Consider the following 20,395-nt stretch of genomic DNA (forward strand, 5'->3'; position numbering starts at 1 on the left):
TCACCTTCCCTCCTGAGCCATAAAGCCCGCGGCCATCATTTATTTTGGGTGTGTGCGTGTGTGTCTGTGGGCCCAGTCTATAAGTAGCAATTGTTTAAGTGCCTTGTACATTATTTGCATTTCATTTATTATAGTCGGATAACTCTGCTCTTTGTGTGTTCCCTCCCCCCCCCCACCCATTATAAATAAATCCCCTGTTTCAGCTCGTTTTTGTGTTTTCTTCATTGGTTTAACGTGTTGGGAAATTTGGAAGCGGCAAATTGTGCATATGGACCGACTGACCTCGGTAACCATCCGCTCAGGTCACACACGGTTCGAGCACGTTAACGGCTCGTTCTGCTCGAGCTCCGCCGAGGGTGAATTTCCCTGGTAGTTTGGATGACGTGGGTATTTAGGTAAATTGAAATTTGCAATTGACCCTATCCCACGCGGTCGACCTATTGGCGATCTTCGGTCCGATAAGGGACCCGTCGGCTCCGGAGTTATCCGGGGTGACGACCTATAAATTCTGGGTGTTCGGTGGAGCCGACTCTACTGCTCTATCTCGCGGTCATGCTCACCACCGAAACTCGGCCCCACGACAGTATAACCTTTTGTAATGTCACACCAGTTGGCCTTTGGGGTGCTGCCAGGCAAGGGAGGGAGGCAGAGCTACGGCCTATCAGGGCGTCGCGATGGGCGCTCCAAGGGCAGAACGTCTCCAGAGAGAGATGGGGAGGTGCCTACATTGCGCACGCTCGGTTGAAGAAGGATCGTGAGCTGGTCTGAAGAGAGGTGACACTGAGGAGAACAGTGTCTGAAGATTGAGTGTTCTGAGAAGAACTGACGCTGCGAAGTATCGTGAATTTGGGGGAGAGAGTCTTCTCTGAAGAGAGCTCTGAGGGAATCATCCTGCTTGCCTACCTCTGCCCTGTTTCATCTGCCTGCTGCCTTCATTATCCTAATCACCTCATCGCCTGTTTGTCTCCCAACAGCTGAAGCCACCCAGTTTTTGTTCCCTTTCCCCATCTGTTAATAAATCTGGTGTGTGGCGCCATCGGTTTTATTCTCATTGTATATAATTATTTATTATCATTTCCGTGTTTCCCCCTTTCTTCCCCACCTCAACCCGCCATTGCCTCCTCCATCACACTAACCATTCCCTGGTTCTTTTGATCTCTTTGGTTTGGGAATAAACCCATTGGTTTCACAAAAGCTTAAGGTTTCCATTTCTCTCCTCACAACCGCACGTGCATAGTCTGCCATAATTCAGAAAGTCTCGACAGGAGTTAAAACTGTTCGGTACATTGTGGTGGGAAATTAAAATCCTGCAATGAGTTTGATGTTAGTTGAGCCATTGACATGACAATATTAATGTTGTTACATGGAAGGGAGAGTTTAGATTACTGTTGTAACACAGGAAATGTTGGAGTAAGTCTTGTAGCACTGAAGAGGCAGTGAGTGTTAACTTTAAGACAGTAGAGAGTGAATAAGTTGTGTAAAATTTCCTGTTTTCAAGTGATGCTGCATGAGGAGGCACAACTGCAAAGCACATTGCATCTTCGGAAGAAAAAGCATGGACTGTTTGACCAGTGGACGGCAGGCCATGGCAGTGAGATTGCCTGCAGAGCCATGGAGTGCCATGGAGTGGAGTGTAACACTTTTTATTGGGACCGCCCCATCGGGCGGGACGGCCCAGAAGATGACATGCCCAAAGAAGCATATGGCCAATGAGCGGGATGTGCCGCTTAAAAGGGCAGTGCCAAAGTTTACAAGGGCCATATCCGCGCCTGAGCATGGCAGTTCTGTTCTAGTTTTGCATATCTCGTTCTGGTTCTGAAGTTGGAATGGTTGTTTCATGTTGGAGTTGGAAATGGATCTTGCAAGAGGCAGCATCCCTCTCCTCATTGCCATCCTCATACTTTGTGCCACACCATCTCTGTGCAACACCAGCCTGCACAGACCCACAACCTGGGCCATACTGGACCCACAGCCAGCACGGATCATACTGCGCAGACCCACAACCAGATTGGGCCATACTGGACCCACAACCAGCTCGGATCTTACTGCGCAGACCCACAACCAGATTGGGCCATACTGGACCCACAACCAGCTCGGATCATACTGCGCAGACCCACAACCAGATTGGGCCATACTGGACCCACAACCAGCTCGGATCATACTGCGCAGACCCACAACCAGCTTATGCCTTTTCTCACGCCGTTGTTCGTTCCCCATCGTTCTGCGGGTCTCGGTATTTATTTTTGGCACCAAAGCTGGGTTCGGCTTTCGTGTTTTATTTCCTTTCATTGAACATGTCTGTGTGCCTCCCTACTCATTGTCCTTTGAGCACCTGTACTGGTCTGGTCTGTTTTGTTACGTGCAAAATCGAAGATTTTTCCAAGTATATTGGTCAGTCGATTTTGTTATTCTCTTTGTCGCTTACAGGTCACAATTTTAAACCGATCTTCACGAAACTTCACCACATGGTAGAGTTTGTCATAAGGAAGAAGCCTCTTGTTTTTTGAGGTCAAAAGGTCAACATAGGCCAAAGGTCAGCAACTAAGGTGGTATTTCTAAAATCCTCAATTTTCATCCAATTGACTTGAAATTTGAAGAGGATTTCAGGTCACTGAATTCAACCACCGAATTATTTTCGAGTTCAACATCAACCAAAAGAACAACATAGGCCGACTTTGTAAAATTGTCAAAATTTGTTTTTATGGGGATTTTGCAAGTATCGTGTTCTGCATGACGTCTTCTTCTTGTTTGTTTGTGTTTGTTTGTTTGTTTATTTATTTATTTGCATCTCATCTCTCCCATCCCATATACATTGGGGCGCAAAAGTACGAATGCACTAAATTAATGCCAAACTTTCTCAAATCACGATTTCAAACACAAATTTGTCATAATATTTAATATATGTATCCATATTTAATTTTTTCTCGTTATTATTGACTGACACATTGTCTTCACAGAATAAACTAGAAGGGCACTCAGTAGAGCACATTTTGGATTTGATTTGAAGTCGATACGACCATTTTAACGGACGTTATTGGGAAAATAAGAATTTCGGTTTTTTGGTGACCTTGACCTTGACCTTTGACCTAGTTTCACCAAAAACGACAATGTCTAAGTTGGACCATGGCCGACGTCTGTACCCAGTTTGGTCATGATCGCTGAAACGGTGTGGCTGCTACAGAGTAAACAAACACACAAACACACAGACACACAGAATGACACACACAACTGACCAACATAATTGCCGAAATCTGAAGGATTCCGGCAATTAACAAACAGACGGAGAGGGCTGAAAACATTACCTCCTTCACCTTCGGTGGCGGAGGTAATGGAGGGTAGATACATTCGAAAGATATATAAAATTTTATGTGAACAGTGTGACGATGCTCTGGAGTGCATTACAACACCAATGGGAAAAAGATTGAATCAAACGTAATCCAGAAATTAATTGAATCGATCCCAAATGGAGTTGAGGTAGTTCTCAAGGCAAAAGGGGTCACACTGATTATTTATTGCACGTAAAAACAGAATTTATTTTTCATATCATAAAAAGGTGTTATATCCTTAATAGTTCATGGAACTCCCATGAATGTGCTTTTCTCTTCCTATTACAATGATGTATTTTGTTATCATGTCTCAATAAATTTCCTGCTGGACTCAAACTTTGCACCCCACTGTACCTTTAATAAACCATTTCAATTGCAAAGAAAACATTTTCTCATTTATCCTGCCTACCCGTATAAAACCGCCAGTTGTTGGGAAGAACCTTGGGTAATACTAATAATTTTGAATGCAGTAACTATAAACACTGTTTTGGGATCCACGGAGACACTGGGAAGACCTCCAGCTCAGAGCGACCATGTTAACGGATGCCTCAGACACAACAATATATGTATGTCTATATATGTATATGCCTGGTGTTGGCTTAATGGTTAGCTGTGGTGGGCTTGGGATCCAAGGGTCCTGAGTTCATATCCCACTTAGCTGTTGAATTAAAACCAGGTGGGGTTGACTCGGCCTGTCATTCTTCCGAGGTCAGCAAAATGAGTACCCGCTTGCTGGGATGATTGTAGCCATTTGAGTATCCTATGTCGGAATGGCGTCCTGTCCAGGATTGTGCCCAATAGCCCAGGAGACTGTTTCAGCAGCACCGACGCTCTGCACAGAGTATGGTCCCCATGGATGGATGGATATATGGATGTTTAGAAAATGACAGACCAAGTGTGGGGTGATGTTTCATCAGTGAACCGCAGATCTCTTCAGTGCTTACTCGCAGTTCTGGCAAATGTTTTATCATTTTATATTGTCTTCATAACCGACTGCCAGAACAAGAGGTGAAAGGAGCATTAACTCAAAACTCTAAAGCATACCATCATCAATATTCTGCTCAATTGGGGTTCACAGTTGTATAACATCAAAAGTTTTCCACAGGCCATTCTTTCCCACTTTTCTCTCCAGAGCTTTAAGCAGGCAGTGCGCTGCCACCTCACATCATCCACCATCCTGATGCATGATCTTTATTACCCCCCATGAACCCTCTTAAACCAACCCTTTTATTTGCTGGTTTCAGTGTTTCCTCTCCTTCTCTCTCTCTTCTTTTATTCCCATGCTGGTTGTGCCGCAATGCTGTCCCACTACCCCCAATGTAGATTTTATCTTCATCTTGCATGAGTCTCACTCTTTTTGAGAAACAACCTCGAATGAGCTAAGATCCTCGTCCTCTTAATGATAACGTCATAAAAACGAATATGACGTCATTGTGATGTATCAGGTTTGCGATAAATTAAATTATCTGTACTAACGCCCAGCTTGATTCCCGCAAACAAAATTCAAACAGCTTGCCTAGTTTCGGAGATAATGGTATAGGCGATTTCCATTAGTGGCGATATGACGTCAACTTCTTTTTCTCGGAAGAATTTCCAAAATCGGAGATGGTTGTAACTGCCTGCACGTGGGCTTTCTGCATGTACATGGCAAGTTTCACGAAGATCCGATGAAAACTCTGGGTTGTGAAACAAAAAATGTCAAAAAAATAGGAATGACGTCATAAAAATTGATATGACGTCATAGTGATGTATCATATGTGCGGTAATTCATCTCTGCTAATGCCCTATTCGATTCCCGCAAACAGAATTCAAAAAGCTTGCCTAGTTTCGGAGATAATTTTTTCGGCGATTTCCATTAGCGGAGATATTTTGACGTCATAACTTTTTTTTCTAGGAGGAATTTTCAAAATCGGAGACGGTTACTGTCTGCGCAGGGTATTTTTACATATATACGCCAAGTTTCAGGAAGTTTCGATGAAAACTGTAGGCTGTGAAACAACAAAGTCCACAAGAAGAACAACGTGAGTAAAAGACTTAGAGATCCTCCACGAGGATCTAAAAAGAAGACAGTCGATTTTAGCTTATGATAACACAACTGACTTCAGTTACATTAAATGCTTACAATAATAAGTGGGTATGAACATGTGACGTTCCCAATTTGTTTTGGCAATTAAATCATGTTTATCGCATATAAAGGTTGGGAATTCTGTGCCAGAAAGTCTGCAAATGCAAATCCTATAAGAAGACCCAATACCTTCCTTGGAACATGTCTTACCAGTTTTTATGGAGCTCTGCCAAAGTCATTACTTCACCAAGCTTTGGGTTTCATCTGTGCTTAAATAGTTGGTAACATTGCAATTTTCATGGAGTTAAACACAACATGACAAACAAAAGATACACATTATAACCTCAAAAATGAATCTCTGCATGGATACCTGCATAGTTATAGAGGTCGTGGCAATGGGTACACACTCCCGGACCGGGTCTGAGCAACATCCGGAACAGCGCTGGAGTGGCACACATGAAGGCCTGAACACTGCCGACGCCTCCTCTGGAAACTCTCTCACCACAGACACCATGACCTCCCGCGGTCGGCACATGCTTCCATTCAAGACCGTACTGAATGGAATCACTGCTTACAATGACAAGTACATAGGGGTCACTTGGTTACACGTATGTACAATTCATACTGTTTAAAGTAATGCGTTTGATTTATACAGCATAGTGATCAAAATATTTCCTGCGTTTGTCTTGTCTGACAGTCCTGTGCTGTCTCATGTGTTTGTCTGTAGGTCCATGTATGTAAGGCATGTGTGGCAGCTCCACGACGAGCGTTAGATGCTGTTAAAAATAAATAAATAAATAAATAAAAGTTCCAACGTACCATATTTTTCAACCTATAAGATAATATAGAGTACAAGTCAAATTTGCTAATTTCCCCATTTTTACCTCTACCACCAAAGGTGAAGGGGGTTATGTTTTCACCCCTTTCTGTCTGTTTGTCTGTCTGTCTGTCTGTCTGTCTGTCTGTGTTCAAGATATCTCAAAAAGTTCTGGATGGATCCGGATGAAATTTTGTGGACACTTTCGGTGTGTGACGAGGACAAACTGATTTGATTTTGGTGAAGATCCGGATCTGGATCTGACAACTAGAATTTTAAAAGTGATTCTTCGCAATTGAGACCAACATAGTACTGTATAGCATGACATTTCAAAAATGTATTGGGCCCGATATATTCTCATAGATCAGGCATTACGTGGCGGAGGTATGCGCTCCACCGAGTGCCCTTCTAGTTCTTTCCTTTATTCATAGGTAAGTCGATTTGGAGAATAAGACGAAGCTAGATCAACCACGTAGTTAGCAAAACTGTCATTCAGTCATGACAATAGTGGCATTAATTCCTCCGAGAAGCTCACAACGCAGCATCACTACCTCCGGTACTTAAAGGGTCATGAATATTAATAAACTGCTTTGTGTATATATTATTTGAATTACTCTGTGGTATGGTGTCTCGGATAAATTAGTAATGCAAATAGATTCCCCAACGTTTGTTCACCTAGCTTTGCAGCCACGGATAGCCCTCTTGGTTTTCTTGGTCATCCACAAGGTATCCTTCACTTTACACCAGTCCCAAACACATTCCACATATTGATTGGACAATATTGCGTCAGTAAGCGGACTAACGTTTAATTGCTCACCCAATCGGCAAACATGTCAGACAATGATTTCTGTACAGTACGGTATACAACGGGTTTTGGTTAAAAATTTTAAGTGCTATTTTCTTCTTAGCACATGATTCCCCGGAGATATGACCACACCAGCTCGCGGCACCTCAGTGATGGCTTATCTACAACAGATTCACCATGCAGCCCGCTTGATAGCTCGATCGGAGATTTCTCAATTCCAGATTTGCCGCACGACTCACCCAGAAGCCCGATCAAGATGAGGAGAGCGCTGTATCACTCCTGGCTTGCCTCCCTTTTGCCTTCCCAGCAGACAAATTATATTGGAGTCCATTCGGGATACAAAGGCAACTCTCTCCCTTCCTGTAACCCCTCTACTCCACACCACACCTGCACCTCTCCTGTCCCGTAAAGCAATCTCAGCACTACATTTTGGTTAGTACCACTTAACTGTTCATTTCATTGTCCATTTGTGTATTTAATTTGTTCTTTATAGATTTGTTTATCATATTTTCCTCTAATATGTAGTTAAGTGAGGTTAAAGTTATGTTATGGTGACTGAAAATGTGCCCTGGGAACACATCCATGCATTATTACATTATGTGAAGGGAATATCTTGTCTGTTTAACGTTGTTTTGCTTAACGTCTCACTTTCTAGGAAGTTTATTACTTTCTGGGGGGGGGGGGTATTGACTTGAACAAACAATACGGTGAAACCACAACCTTTTGAGATATCCTGTACACAGACAGACAAACAAACAATCAAACAAAGACAGAAAGGGTTGAAAACATAACCCCCTTCACCTTTGGTGGTCGAGGTAAAAATGGTGAAATTAACCAATTTGACTTGTACTCTATATTGACTTATAAGTGCATTAAGGACCTGCTGCATATTATATATACAGAAACGGAAGATGTTTTGACAATTTTATGTTTTCTATTTGCAATTTCCCACATATATCCTGGAACCCCCACACCCCCCCACCCCTCTCCCCCACCACACCAAACACACCTGTATCCACCATTCTCATACATATTATTTCTTAGGCTCAAGAGAAAATGACTTTTGTATAATTTATATCTCTTCCCATACTTTACACAAAGCAACTCCCACAAAGTCATATTACAGCAGCCTATATAAACAAAAGTTCCTTTGAAAATGTTTCATTTCCTCTTGCAATTTTGGCAGCACAATAACGAAGTTAAAAGCCCCACTTGCAGCCTGCTTAGCAACTCGAGGGGTGGATTTTGGCAAACTTCGAAACTGGGCCGCAACACTGGCACAACACCATCTCAGCATGCTTCAGTGATCTAAACCGGCAGCTCGACTCTCGTAGTCACTACAGCCATTGCAAGTTCAGTTTAATGACGCTAAGAAACACCACCTGAAAAATCATCACTCAAACCATCCCGCCAGGGGTTGACTCAAAGAAAAACGATGGCAGCATCAATGGGAAAATTTTTCTGTGTTGCATGCTTAGACCTGTTAGCACCTCTTCTCACTTTAGAATGTAATCCAGTCTCTGAGGTGTTTAAAACAATGCCAAAATATAGAATGCTATTTTATTATCCCCCGATGTATGTCTTTCTTGGATTATAAAATTAACTGCATGCGTTTACCGTGAAATGTTCACAAATGCACAACAAATGGCAAAATTCAAAGGAAAAGTTGCATTGAAGTTGCACTTTCGCTTGGAACGGCAAGTTTAAAGCACAACAGGCAGGTCGGTGGCATCATGTTTTACTTTCTATTCTACGTTGCTCCCTCTAGTCTCTGAGCCCTCCGACCCTGCATAAACTCCTCCAGGACACGCACGTTCTTCCATTCCAGAGGCTGTTCGATTATGCTCTTCTCTCCAGGGCTTCAAGGCTTCAAGCCAGTGAATCGTGCCATCCCTCATCCCACCTGTGATCCTTTCTTCCCCAATTAACCCCACTTCACCCAACCCTGTTCATTGAAGGTTGCTGTTTAATCTGCTCCTTTCTCTCTCTTTTCCTGTTCGTCCATTCTCCTGATTGTTGTTTATGCCTGTGCCCCCACGATTAGTAGATTGCCTTTGTGGCACATGGCACACTGTCCACTCACTAATCCATAAGCCTAGATTTTTCAGGAAAAAAAAATATTTTTGGATTCAGAGAAATGCTTGTTTGTGTTTGTTCAACTTTGTTTTGGCATTCGATTAAAGGTATTTAAAACTAGAATGGCACTCTTCGATGTTACGACATCACCAGATATGCCTCAACCCACATGATTACATCATCATAATACTTGCACCAAGTTTGATTTAAATCTCTGAACCCAGACTCAAAATATTAAATAATTCTGGCTGCCAGACCATGCATCCGGTCAGATTGAAATTTAAGACGTATATCCCCTATGATTACTAGATCATAATTGTGAAGTTTAATGTCAATTGATGAAGCAGTTCAAGAGAAATAATTTTGTTAAAATTTTCCTTTAATCCAATATGGCTGCCAGACCATATGACAAATTAATTAGTCGTGAACACCCTGCTATCCCCAAGGCTTGGGGAATATGTGGGTTGAATTTCCCCTTGATCTGTTAAACCATTCTGAAGAAGAGGATTTTTTTGAGATTTACTCTTCACATGACATCATTGGTGGAGACCATTATGTTCCTCATCAAGGAGCGATCAAACCTCATAGGCGATCAAACCTGTAAAGTTTCGCCTCGATATGTTCAGCTGTTTCGGAGAAGAAGGTTTTTATGTTAAAAAATTTTTTAAAGGTTGCCGAACCACCTGACCGATGACGTCATCCATTATTTCCACCCCCCCCTCCCCCATACAATTTATCCCTAGATGACCCTCAAAAATGTTCATGCTGATCGGATAAAGCGTTCGACGTATGCAATGATGACATCGTCAAAAAAAAAAATCACATATTTCCCATGTTTAGTACCGTACTTGCTATGTGCCAAGTTTCAATTTTTTCCTATGGAGTGGTTTTGGAGATGCAGAGGTCCAAAGTTTTTCCTTTTTTTCCAACATAGCTGCCGCACCATGTGACCTACGATGTGATAAATATCATTAAAACTTTTTACGTGAGTAGTCGGACCTATGGTGAAAATTTTGTGTCAATCCGATAAGCGGTTGCAGAGGAAACAGAGAAAACTAGCATGGACGGACGCTCAGACGGACAACCCGAAAACGTATTGCCTCCGGCAACTTCATCAGCGGAGACATAAAAAATAATTAACATCTCCCTTTTATCCTAGCTTAATAAATTTATGATCAAATTATTCTATCTGGGTGAATATCATACGCAAAGTGATAGTCTTGGAACAGCTAATGCTTTTCAATAAGAGATGATACTTAATTTTCACACTTTCTTTTCACCACAAAACCCAATTATATGCTTTGAACACATTTGGCTGTTGATGTATTAAAGCAAGAAGCCAGTTGACAATGATACCTCGTCATATACGTTACACTTGCCAAACCTTTTACATTGCTTGTCGCTATTCAACTGATCTTTGACATGTATAGCCTGAGCTATTGTTTAACATGAGATGTATAGCATGAGCTAATGTATAGCCTGAAATATATAGCCTGAGCTATTGTATAGCATGAGCTAATGTACAGCCTGAAACGTATAGCATGAGATGTATATATAGCCTGTGCTAATGTATAGCCTGAAACGTATAGCATGACATGTATAGCCTGAGCGATTGTTTAGCCTGAAACGTATAGCATGAGATGTATAGCCTGAAACGTATAGCATGAGATGTATAGCGTGTGCTAATGTATAGCCTGAAATGTATAGCATGGCATGTATAGCCTGAGCAATTGTTTAGCCTGAAACGTATAGCATGAGATGTATAGCCTGAGATAATGTATCGCGTGAGATTCCAAATGGGATTGCATCAATTATAATAAAACTGTTGTCGGAGATTTTTCTTGGGATTGTATCATGGACATGGGATTGTATCACAACACAAGTGGAGGGTGGTAAGGGTATGTTAATGCTGTCCCATCTACTCGAATTATCTTAGTCAAATGATCAACAGAGGGGGTGGGGGCACTGCATTAGCTGTGTAATGGTAGCACAACAGTGATGTAATTGGATAAAAGTTGTAATTGAATCTTGGTCATACAACTACTACCACCACTTCTTTAACGGCCACAATTATTCTTACCTTCTTGTGGAGTCGGCTGGGAAAAGTGTTTTTTTTTTTTTTTTTTTTTTTGGCCCTAAGTCCATCACGAACTGGCTAATCACGTCTGACGTTCGATCGAAGGCGATAGTAGTTGGGGGTTTGTAAAGGGTGTCGGTGATAACTCGCCTACTCTTCACGAAAGACACCGTTGGAATTTTTAGCGTCAACCAAGTAATGCCAGCAGATGGGACACCCGGCTTAACAACCGAGAGGACACGCACTTTGTGACGCAACACCCTGCCAGAGAAGCAGCAATCCCCAATAGTCGGGTCAGGAACGCATAAGAAACAGCTCAGAGATACGTGCGCCGCAACTTCTGCACCAACCTGACTGTCTGTGCTGTTCGTATTTGCATCAACTGGTGGAATAAATTACGAAGTTTAACAAAATTCACCTCGCCTGTAGTTTACGTCACAGCCGAGAGGTGGCGGTGAAATTCAAGTAGTGCGGCAACTGGTTACAGACACCGTATGGATTTTTCTCGACATTGACAGAGCATAGTTAAGGTCAACGCTAGCAATGGAGAAGGAATAAGACTTTTGCCAAAGTGCTGCAGGACCAGTTCTTAAAGCAATGGTGCTCAATTAAGTCATACCGATCACAATAAAGGCATTGCTAATAATCCAAAAGTTAAATGTAAAATAAAGAATAGATATTAAACTCACCTGTGATCGACAAAGGGCGTTCATTTGAAGGCAGCGCAAGAACCTAAAAAGAGACAAAAGCGCAGGTTGTAACTTTCATCTATTGGGGCAAAGCTAATCTGTCTTCACATTCTTCGAGTCAGCGCAAATCCTTGATCAAAGTCAATATATGATTAACAAATGCATGATAAGCAGAGATGAGACAAGTCAGAAACACACACACACACAAACACACACAAACGGCATCAGAAGTTGTCGCACTACCAGAAAGCAGGGTAGCCGGTAGGGATTGAGAGGTGGGGGTGGAGGACTATTAGGAAGTTGGGGATTGTCAGGTGTACAGGAGAAAGGAGGGTTTGGAGGTGAAGCCGGTGAAAATTCCAGGTACAGTAAGTATAGTGTGTGCAGGACACCCAGAAGAGAACCACGTGAGAGTCTCACCGAGCGCGTCATTACCGCATGCATCAGGGTGTACAGCAGACACAGCGCATTCATAGTCCCTCGATTCAGTGTCTGTCTCAGACGTCCTTGTGCCAGATGTCCATGGAAATGCATACAAGTCGGGACGAATTGTGAGGGAGGAGGGGTGGAATGGGGAGGGAAGGGGGTATATAGGTGTCAAGCAAGTTCGAACTGTACAACCAGAGCAGCCCTCGTTCCGAGCAGGTTACTCTCCGCGTATTCGATTAGGTTATCTCACGTCTCTTGCCAAACGCAGCACAAACAGCGACGAGAAGGCCGAAGTGACAACGCGACCCAAGTACGAGCACATCATTTCAGCAGGAGGATCCACAACGAGTCCGACATGCCGTTGACCAAACGCCGAGGCGCCCAATACAACGTTGCAGTTCCACGAGGAAGCCTCGGCTCGCTGTTTCCTTCGATTGTTGTTGCCCACCCCTTTCAGAGACCCAACCTCGTTGTGTCACCCAAGCAGCTGCATGTGCCGACAAGCCGCAGTCGCCTGCCGGCTGATCATTTTAAAGGTTGAGCTCAAGGCCCGCCCACGGACGTTCTCACCCTCCCACTCGGCCCCTATGGGAGTATACCCCACGCGGTCAGATTCAAAAAGAACGACATATAACCGGGAGGACGAATGAACAACAAAGCAAGGCAAGCACGATGAACGAGAGTGAGGATTCAAAAGGAGGATAAAAGGGACTCTTCGTGATTCCTGTGCGAGTCGGCGTGGCAAACCGCCTGCGGGTCGTCCTCTAAAGCACACGCAATATGTGCGTACTTCCCCGTCATTGGAACTTTGTCAAAGATTACGACATTGCATCCGTCAGTTATCCAGGAAACCGCATCTCGCGGTGGTTCATCCGGCTCCGAAGTGCGCAGCGGTGGAGCATCCTTTATCGGTGCAGGTTCATCATGTTCCTGCACTCGGACATTTCACCCTGGCAATTTTGGTCCATTTGTTGCGATTTGACTTGAGTCTTAGCGATCACTTGGGTCAGAGTTTGATTTGAAACTTAAATACCAGTAAATGATGTACGCGCTGTCATTTTAGCTGCACATTCAATCACACCTTGCGGAAACTCATTGTGAGTCAAGAGATTCACACTTCTAGAATTACAGGATGTTCAGAACCTACTCGAGCAGAGTTATATTGCATGAGGGTCTCTTTCTCTCCCCTTCGGATCGTGGATGAGTCTCTCGACTCTCTTTCTTTCTCCTCCAATCTTAGTTGAGGATCTCTCGCCACCGATCTTTATGGAGAGTCTCTCCCACCCAATCTTGGGTGAGGATCTCTCTCCCCACACACCCCTCCCCAATCTTACTTGAGGGTCTCTCTCCCCACACCCCTCCCTACCCCCACCCTTTCTCCCCAGTTCCGGAGTCGTTCATTTAAATCTCCACTTTCAAGTGTTCACTAACCCACAATCTTTCTCAAGAGCTGTCTTCCGAGACAGCATTTGTCAAGTTCCAAATTCCTACACCAGCTCATCCTTCTTCTCGTCAGACCAAGCAATTGTAAGCCTTCTCAAACAGATGATGAAGTAGCTTAGCATCAGTTATCTTGTTATTTACAAATAGATGCCTTTAACAACCACCAAACTTTTAACCACCTTTAACAACAACCAAAATCAAAATGCCTTAAACAACAACCACCAAACTTGAAGTCTGACCACAAGCCTTATTTTGCAATCAGGTGACACTAATTCTTGGCATTCGATCCTTATACAAGAGATTGTATTAAATGAGGATAAGAGTTTTCCCCGAACTTCTCTCCTTTAGCAGAAAGCCTTTTCAGTGAGCAAGTGAATGAAATTGTTTGAGCGTATTGCATCACCCTGAAACAGTGTAACTTCACCCGATCATTTGGCTAACCGCACCTGTTTCTTGTACATATTATGTATGGGACTCTTAGTGAGCATTTTGATTTAATTGCTAAGCTGCCGTGCTCACGACAAAACACATTTTGCTTTTTTTTTACGATTCGTTAAGTGCTTTGTTGATTTAAACACCCTTAAGCCTTTGTTTCCCACGATGGAATTGATGCTATTGGCTTGAATCAGCATTTCTTCGCCGAGCACATGCACAGGCATCAGGTGTAGGATCACCTGTGTATCAGGGTGGAGTGATTGCTGAAATACCTCACATCTATTGAGAGCAACAATATTACCTTACACGAACACAATATAGTTAGTGCAAGCACAAAATATAGTCGTTTGGCCTGTCATACCTGCTTGCGACATCCGTATTTCAGCATGTCCAGGAAATCGCTGTGGATTTGAATCCTTATTAAAGCAGAAGATACAGCGTAAGCAGTGAGAATGTTACTGCTTGGAGTGGTTAGAAATTATTTTCATGAATGCATTTGTTGGATGAGGATTCAGTGGTGAATATACGTCACTGCTTGGAGTACTCATAGTTAGAAACTTTTATTTCCATGAATGCATGTGTTGGATGAGGATTCAATGGTGAATGCACAGGAAACCCTCCAATATCACGGGGGTTAGGTTCCTGGAAAATGCTGCGATAGTTGAAACCGCAGTCATGAAACCAAGGGCCAATGGGAAGAGGGGGGTTTGGTTCCTGGTTCTTGGAGAAGATATTGAGGAAGATTGACGGTAGTCATAAATAAACGCATTAGGCCTTAGTTATTTTATAATATGGTTTACACAGTTCTTCAGCTAAAATGTAGGGTCGGTCGGTCGAAATATAAATATAAATATAATTTCAATTTTCAGAAATTATAAATTTTTATGATTTGTTTTCGGATGGTCCATGGAAAAGACAAGGGTAGGTGGGGGGGGGGGAGAAATAAATATAAATCCCGGACCAGGAGGATCTAAGAAGACATTGAAGATGGAAGACCATTCAAATGCAGGATGCCCATGTTCACTGTATCATCTGATGTGAAAAACAATAGAGAAGGATTAAAACTTGTTTTTACAACATAGTCTGGCATGTTTTTCTTCTAGAAACCTGTTGGATCATCAAACAAATGGAAACAATGCTGAGAAAATTACTGTCCAAGTCTTAGACTGAAAGATCATTCTCGTAGAGCAAGATCTCATACAGGTTTTGTAAAAATTTGTCTGTTTCATTAAAAACAATGGCTATGAAAACACATCTTTAAGAAAAATCAGAAAAGCAGTAATGGTACCGAAAACAGTTAAGACCACCAGGAATAACACATCCCGCTGCAATATAAAGCCATTGGCAAAAAATCAATTTGAAAAATAAAAAAATAAAGTTCAATATCAAATTGGACATGTAGTCCAATCTTTCAAGTGGTCAACAACAGTTCACTGTCACATCAAGCATATGGGGATACTTCAATGGCATCAGAACCCAGGCTGCTACACATAACATAGCATAGTACACAAAGTTATTTCTTACGTTTTTTTTCTGTCCATTGACCTTCCTCTGGTTTCGCACTTCTGGTTTTTTCCCTCGAGCCAAGCAAGCTGTACATATCGGCCACTGATTTCTGGTCCGTTGAAGGCTGAATATCAGAATCTCGCAGGGAAACTTTGACGTACTTGGCACCGAAATCTTTCAATACGAACAGCGGTGTACAACTTTCGATGGAAACAAAATCGGCACGATCGAGAGGAGCCTGCGAATCATCCCTGCTGCTGCACTGAATTGATGCAATCATTCGGCCAAAATATTCGTTGTCCAGATGTTGTGCGATAAAATCACCAATACAGTCACTCGAATTTATACCGCTGACATACTTCTTAACAATCACTTTCACCCCAGAAACTACAGTCAATCTGAACCACGCTGGCCACTGCTCAGACACCATAACCGAAGACTACTGCGCAGTTCTACTGCACAGTTTGGTTAAAGATGACTCGGCATTTTGGCGCGCGCGCGAAATTATATTTTGAAAATAAATTCCGACGTTTACATTTCGGGTTTTGAAACTTTTGCACCTTCGGCGGAAAATTTATAAATATAAAAGGCTAAAAATGTGTTTTATATTTATATTTCATTTTTGGCAAATATACTGTCGGCGGATCTGTAAATCACGTTATAAAATAACTCAGGCCTTACTATCAAAATAAATACGTGATATACATACATAAATACATACATACAGTCATACAGTCATACATATATATATATATATATATATATATATATATATATATATATATATATATATTTCTTCTTCTTCTTCTTTCGGCTGCTCCCTTTCGGGGTCGCCACAGCAGATCATCCGTATGATCCGCATAGTGATTTGGCACATGTTTTACGCCGGATGCCCTTCCTGACGCAACCCTGGTCGCCTCTTACGACACAGGGATATGGTACACCTATTTTAACCGGGATATACATCGGCCCAGTACACTGGTACTCATTTCGCCGACCTCGGAAGGATGACAGGCTGAGTCAACCCCCTGGTGTATTAATTCAGTGGCCCAACGGGGCTTGAACTCAGGACCTTTTGGATCCCAAGCCACTGCCCTAACCACTGCGCCAACACCAGGGTCATATATATCATATTAACATTGAAATGAACATGTAAATACAATAAATATGGTGTAAATTAAACAAAAACACAAGACGTTTACCTTTTCAATTGATTGCAACACAGCGAGGTGGGTGATGATAAACATATTATGTACTCGCACTGTACTCTGCCATCAATTGAAAACACAAGGTTTAGCTCGGGATGATGCTGTTAGAGGGGGGAGGATGGAGTGGAGCGGGAAAAGGGATGAGTGAGGAAGGTGATTCAGTGAACAGAAAAGCAGCATTAATTTTACGATGAAGGTAACTGCAGCATTTCCACAACCCACAATGGAGAAGGGTAACACGATCCTTAAACCACCTTACCTTGAACCATGATCTTCCCTGTTTGAGGACTAACGTATGAGATGACATCGTCTTCCAAAATAATCCCGTCTCGTCGATGTTCAAAACTTGTTCCGTTATAAATCGCTTCGTCTCGATTTGTTTCATGAGCTGTGCATGAAAATGCGTGTTTTAGAACGGGGAGTTCGAATCCGCGTTTTGGCAATAAGGTGTGAATATGGAGTTGGAAAATGAACGTTTGGGAATTAGGTCTGAAGGATAATAGTCAAGGTTTGAAGGAAAATGAAGGTTTATGAATGAGGAAGAGTACAATGGGGAAGGTTGTACCGACAATCATTGACACCGTAAGGACGGACCACACAGATGCCACATTTTCTCTTCGAGCCAAATTATGTAACAACTCGATGTTTTTTCCAAATGTCATAATCTTTATCTGCCTTTTGGTATAACGAACTTTGTCCATCGCTTTACATTTGGTCTCATTAAAAACGGTGTGCAAGAAACAACACAAGGCTCATCATGGGAGACAAATGATGACTTATCTCAGCTCAAAAACCGCAATTGGTCAAAATGAAGTCCCGCGATAATGGAATCGGACCACAATAGGTTGCCAGTGATTGGTAGAAACCCGCAATCGTAAAACCCGCGATATTGGAGTGTTTGCTGCATGTTACTGCTTGGAGTAGTTGGAAACTTTTATTTTCATGAATGTATATGTTGGATGAGGTTCAATGGTGAATTTATGAAATTGTTTTCTTCCCTTCCCCAGATCTACGCCTCCTCACCATTCTATCTTTGCAGACTTTTTCTTGGACATCATGGTAGAGTTTCTGCTCTGACATGCACTGTCAACTCCAGGACCTTATATAGAAAGGTGTGTTTCTTTCTAAATCATGTCCAGTCAATTGAATTGGTCACAGGTGGTCTCCAATCAAGTTGTAGAGACATCTCAAGGATGATCAAAGGACATTGGATGCACCAGAGCTCAATTTGTAGCATCATAGCAAAGGGGTCGAATACTTATTGCCGTAAGACATTTCAGCTTTTCATTTTTTTTTATTGATTTGTAATTCAATGGTGAATGTATGTTACTGATTTGAATAATTGGATACTTTTATCTTCACGATTACATATTATATGTTGGATGAGCTGTTGATGATGACGATGACACACAGCCACTTGCAGGTGAGGGCAGGAAGTTGTTCAGAGTGCCAATGATATCTCGCCGACTCTTCATCGAAAGACACCGTGGGATTTTTCCTGAAGTTGCTCTTAAATTTCTGCGAGACGGAGACAACCACCAACAATTAATCACAATGCACACTGAAATATACTGTACTTTCAGGCTTTCAGTCTATCCTGTTTAACATGCAGCTTTAAAAGATTTGAATAAGCCAAATAGTAAGATAGTGTGTATAAATGTATTGATAAAGAGAAAGAGGAATATTGATAAAACATCAATAAATGTATTGATCAAAATGTATTGATTTTCCGTTCTGGAAAACGGTGTCCAGGTCGCTGCCTTTGGCTGGAGGATCATGGTGAACCAATGGGGATCATGGGAAATGTTGACATAGGCAAATATGTGGTTTCGTGAGGTTAGCCACACCTTCATGGCACAAAGAGTAACATTCTGTTTCAAACATGAAAGATGTAAGCTACACTTTACCAAAAGAGCCTCAGGACAAAAATGACTGAATTGATGAGTTACTGAAGGCAAACAAAAGTAGAATGTGCAGTCAGACTAGTGTGTGTGTGTGTGTGTGTGTGTGTGTGTGTGTGTGTGTGTGTGTGTGTGTGTGTGTGTGTGTGTGTGTGTGTGTGTGTGTGTGTGTGTGTGTGTGTGTGTGTGTGTGTGTGTGTGTGTGTGTACAGTGCCTTCAGAAGGTATTCACACCTTTTGACTTTTGTCACATTTTGTTGCGTTTCAGCCTGAATTTAAAATTGGTTAAATTTAATTATTTTTGCCACCAAGCTATACAAAATACACCACAATGACAAAGTGAAACATGTTTTTTGAAATTTTACCAAATTTATTAAAAATGAAAAGCTGAAATGTCTTGCATTAATAAGTATTCAACCCCCTGAGTCAATACTTTGTAAAAGTGCATTTGGCAGTGATTACAGCTTCAAGTCTTCTTGGGTATGTCTGTATCAGCTTTGTACATCTGAATTTGGGGATTTTCTCCCATTCTTCCTTGAAGATTTGCCGAGAAAGGTGAGAGGCAGGAGCACCAGCCCAGAGGGTAGAGCAGTACTCCATCAGGCTGCGGATGAATGCTTTGTATGTGGTCAGGAGCTCAGGTGGGCCGAGGAAGGACTTTGCACGACGGAGGATTCCCAATCGGCGACTGCCTTTGGAGGCGAGCTTAGAAATGTGACTTTCCCAGGAAAGATCATGAAAGGACTTCTTTCATTCAAGCTTCAAGCATATAAGCTTGAATGAAAGCGTTGTCGACAACATCTTTGACAAACCTCCTCAGAATAAAATGAAAGGGGGTTACGTCTGGTGATCGTGGGGACCAGGCAGTTGGTCCATCTCAGCCTGAAAAGTTTTCATTCAGGACGGCTCGGACAACTAAGGCCCAATAAGGGGGAGCACCATCCTGTGAAAACTGATATTGGGTTGCAGGTCTTCAATCTGTGGGAAAGCAATTCCTTCCAACATGTTCTTGTAAATTGTTGAGGTTACTGTATCCTCCGCAAAGAAAAATGCAAACATGCTGAGTTGAGCATGGCAGGAACTCGTGCACTGCCTTGATGTCCTACGCACGACAAACGGAACTCTCGTTTAAGTGCCATTGATGGTGTGCACAAAACTTTGAGTCTCTGTATCATATAAACCAAAGAGTATCGTTATATCATTTGTTGTTCTAAATATATTAACAACCAAAGTTGCCCAGATCTTTTTGGTACACCCTGTACAATCAAACGGAAACAATAATGTTGTTACTCACTTGACTATGATTCTGTGGACGGTGAAAACAAGAAAGGAGAAAGAATGTAGACTATCAAAGATCATCACAATCACAGGACCCAAGTGGCTCATAAAAGAAACCTCATAAAATCTCGTTTTGCATGACTTCAATCCTGAAATTGAAATTGAAAAATCCACAATTTTCATCCGATTGACTTGAAATTTGAACAGGATATGCACATCAGATCAATGAATTCAACCGCCTATTAATTTTGAGGTAAACATAGGCCAAAAGGTCAAAATAGGCCAAAAGGCCAAATTATCAAAATCCTCAATTTCATCATCACTGCACAGCACTGTGGCA

The 20,395-nt window shown here is 42.2% G+C and overlaps 1 protein-coding gene and 2 long non-coding RNA genes across 10 annotated transcripts in view; 1 reads left to right on the forward strand and 2 right to left on the reverse strand.

Moving 5' to 3' along the window:
- The window catches only part of LOC147020010 (vascular endothelial growth factor A-like), a 47,514-nt gene extending 33,970 nt beyond the window's left edge, over window positions 1–13,544 (reverse strand). The window contains exons 1-4 of one of the 8 annotated variants that reach the window (XM_085894943.1): window positions 12,535–13,544; window positions 12,276–12,361; window positions 11,856–11,898; window positions 5,762–5,961 (exon numbers count right to left, since the gene is read on the reverse strand). In XM_085894943.1, coding sequence (XP_085751069.1) covers window positions 5,762–5,961; window positions 11,856–11,898; window positions 12,276–12,329 — 297 coding nt within the window. In that variant the 5' untranslated portion in view covers window positions 12,330–12,361; window positions 12,535–13,544. Of the gene's footprint in view, window positions 1–5,761; window positions 5,962–11,855; window positions 11,899–12,275 lie in introns of all 8 variants that reach the window. The other 7 variants (XM_085894944.1, XM_085894938.1, XM_085894936.1 and 4 more) reach the window with 7 other exon arrangements.
- A 135-nt stretch (window positions 13,545–13,679) lies between these two features.
- Window positions 13,680–18,429, forward strand: LOC147020011 (uncharacterized). The gene is made up of 3 exons (XR_015061604.1): window positions 13,680–13,811; window positions 17,884–17,988; window positions 18,300–18,429. It is a non-coding gene; the product is annotated as an uncharacterized LOC147020011 (long non-coding RNA).
- The window catches only part of LOC147020012 (uncharacterized), a 29,583-nt gene continuing 26,033 nt past the window's right edge, over window positions 16,846–20,395 (reverse strand). The window contains exon 3 of the long non-coding RNA XR_015061603.1: window positions 16,846–18,394. This is a non-coding gene — a long non-coding RNA (uncharacterized LOC147020012). The remainder of the gene's footprint in view (window positions 18,395–20,395) is intronic.

The sequence above is a fragment of the Eptatretus burgeri genome, chromosome 9, assembly GCF_056783735.1.
Source record: "Eptatretus burgeri isolate ZD-2024b chromosome 9, Ebu_testis_v1, whole genome shotgun sequence".
NCBI lineage: Eukaryota > Metazoa > Chordata > Myxini > Myxiniformes > Myxinidae > Eptatretus > Eptatretus burgeri.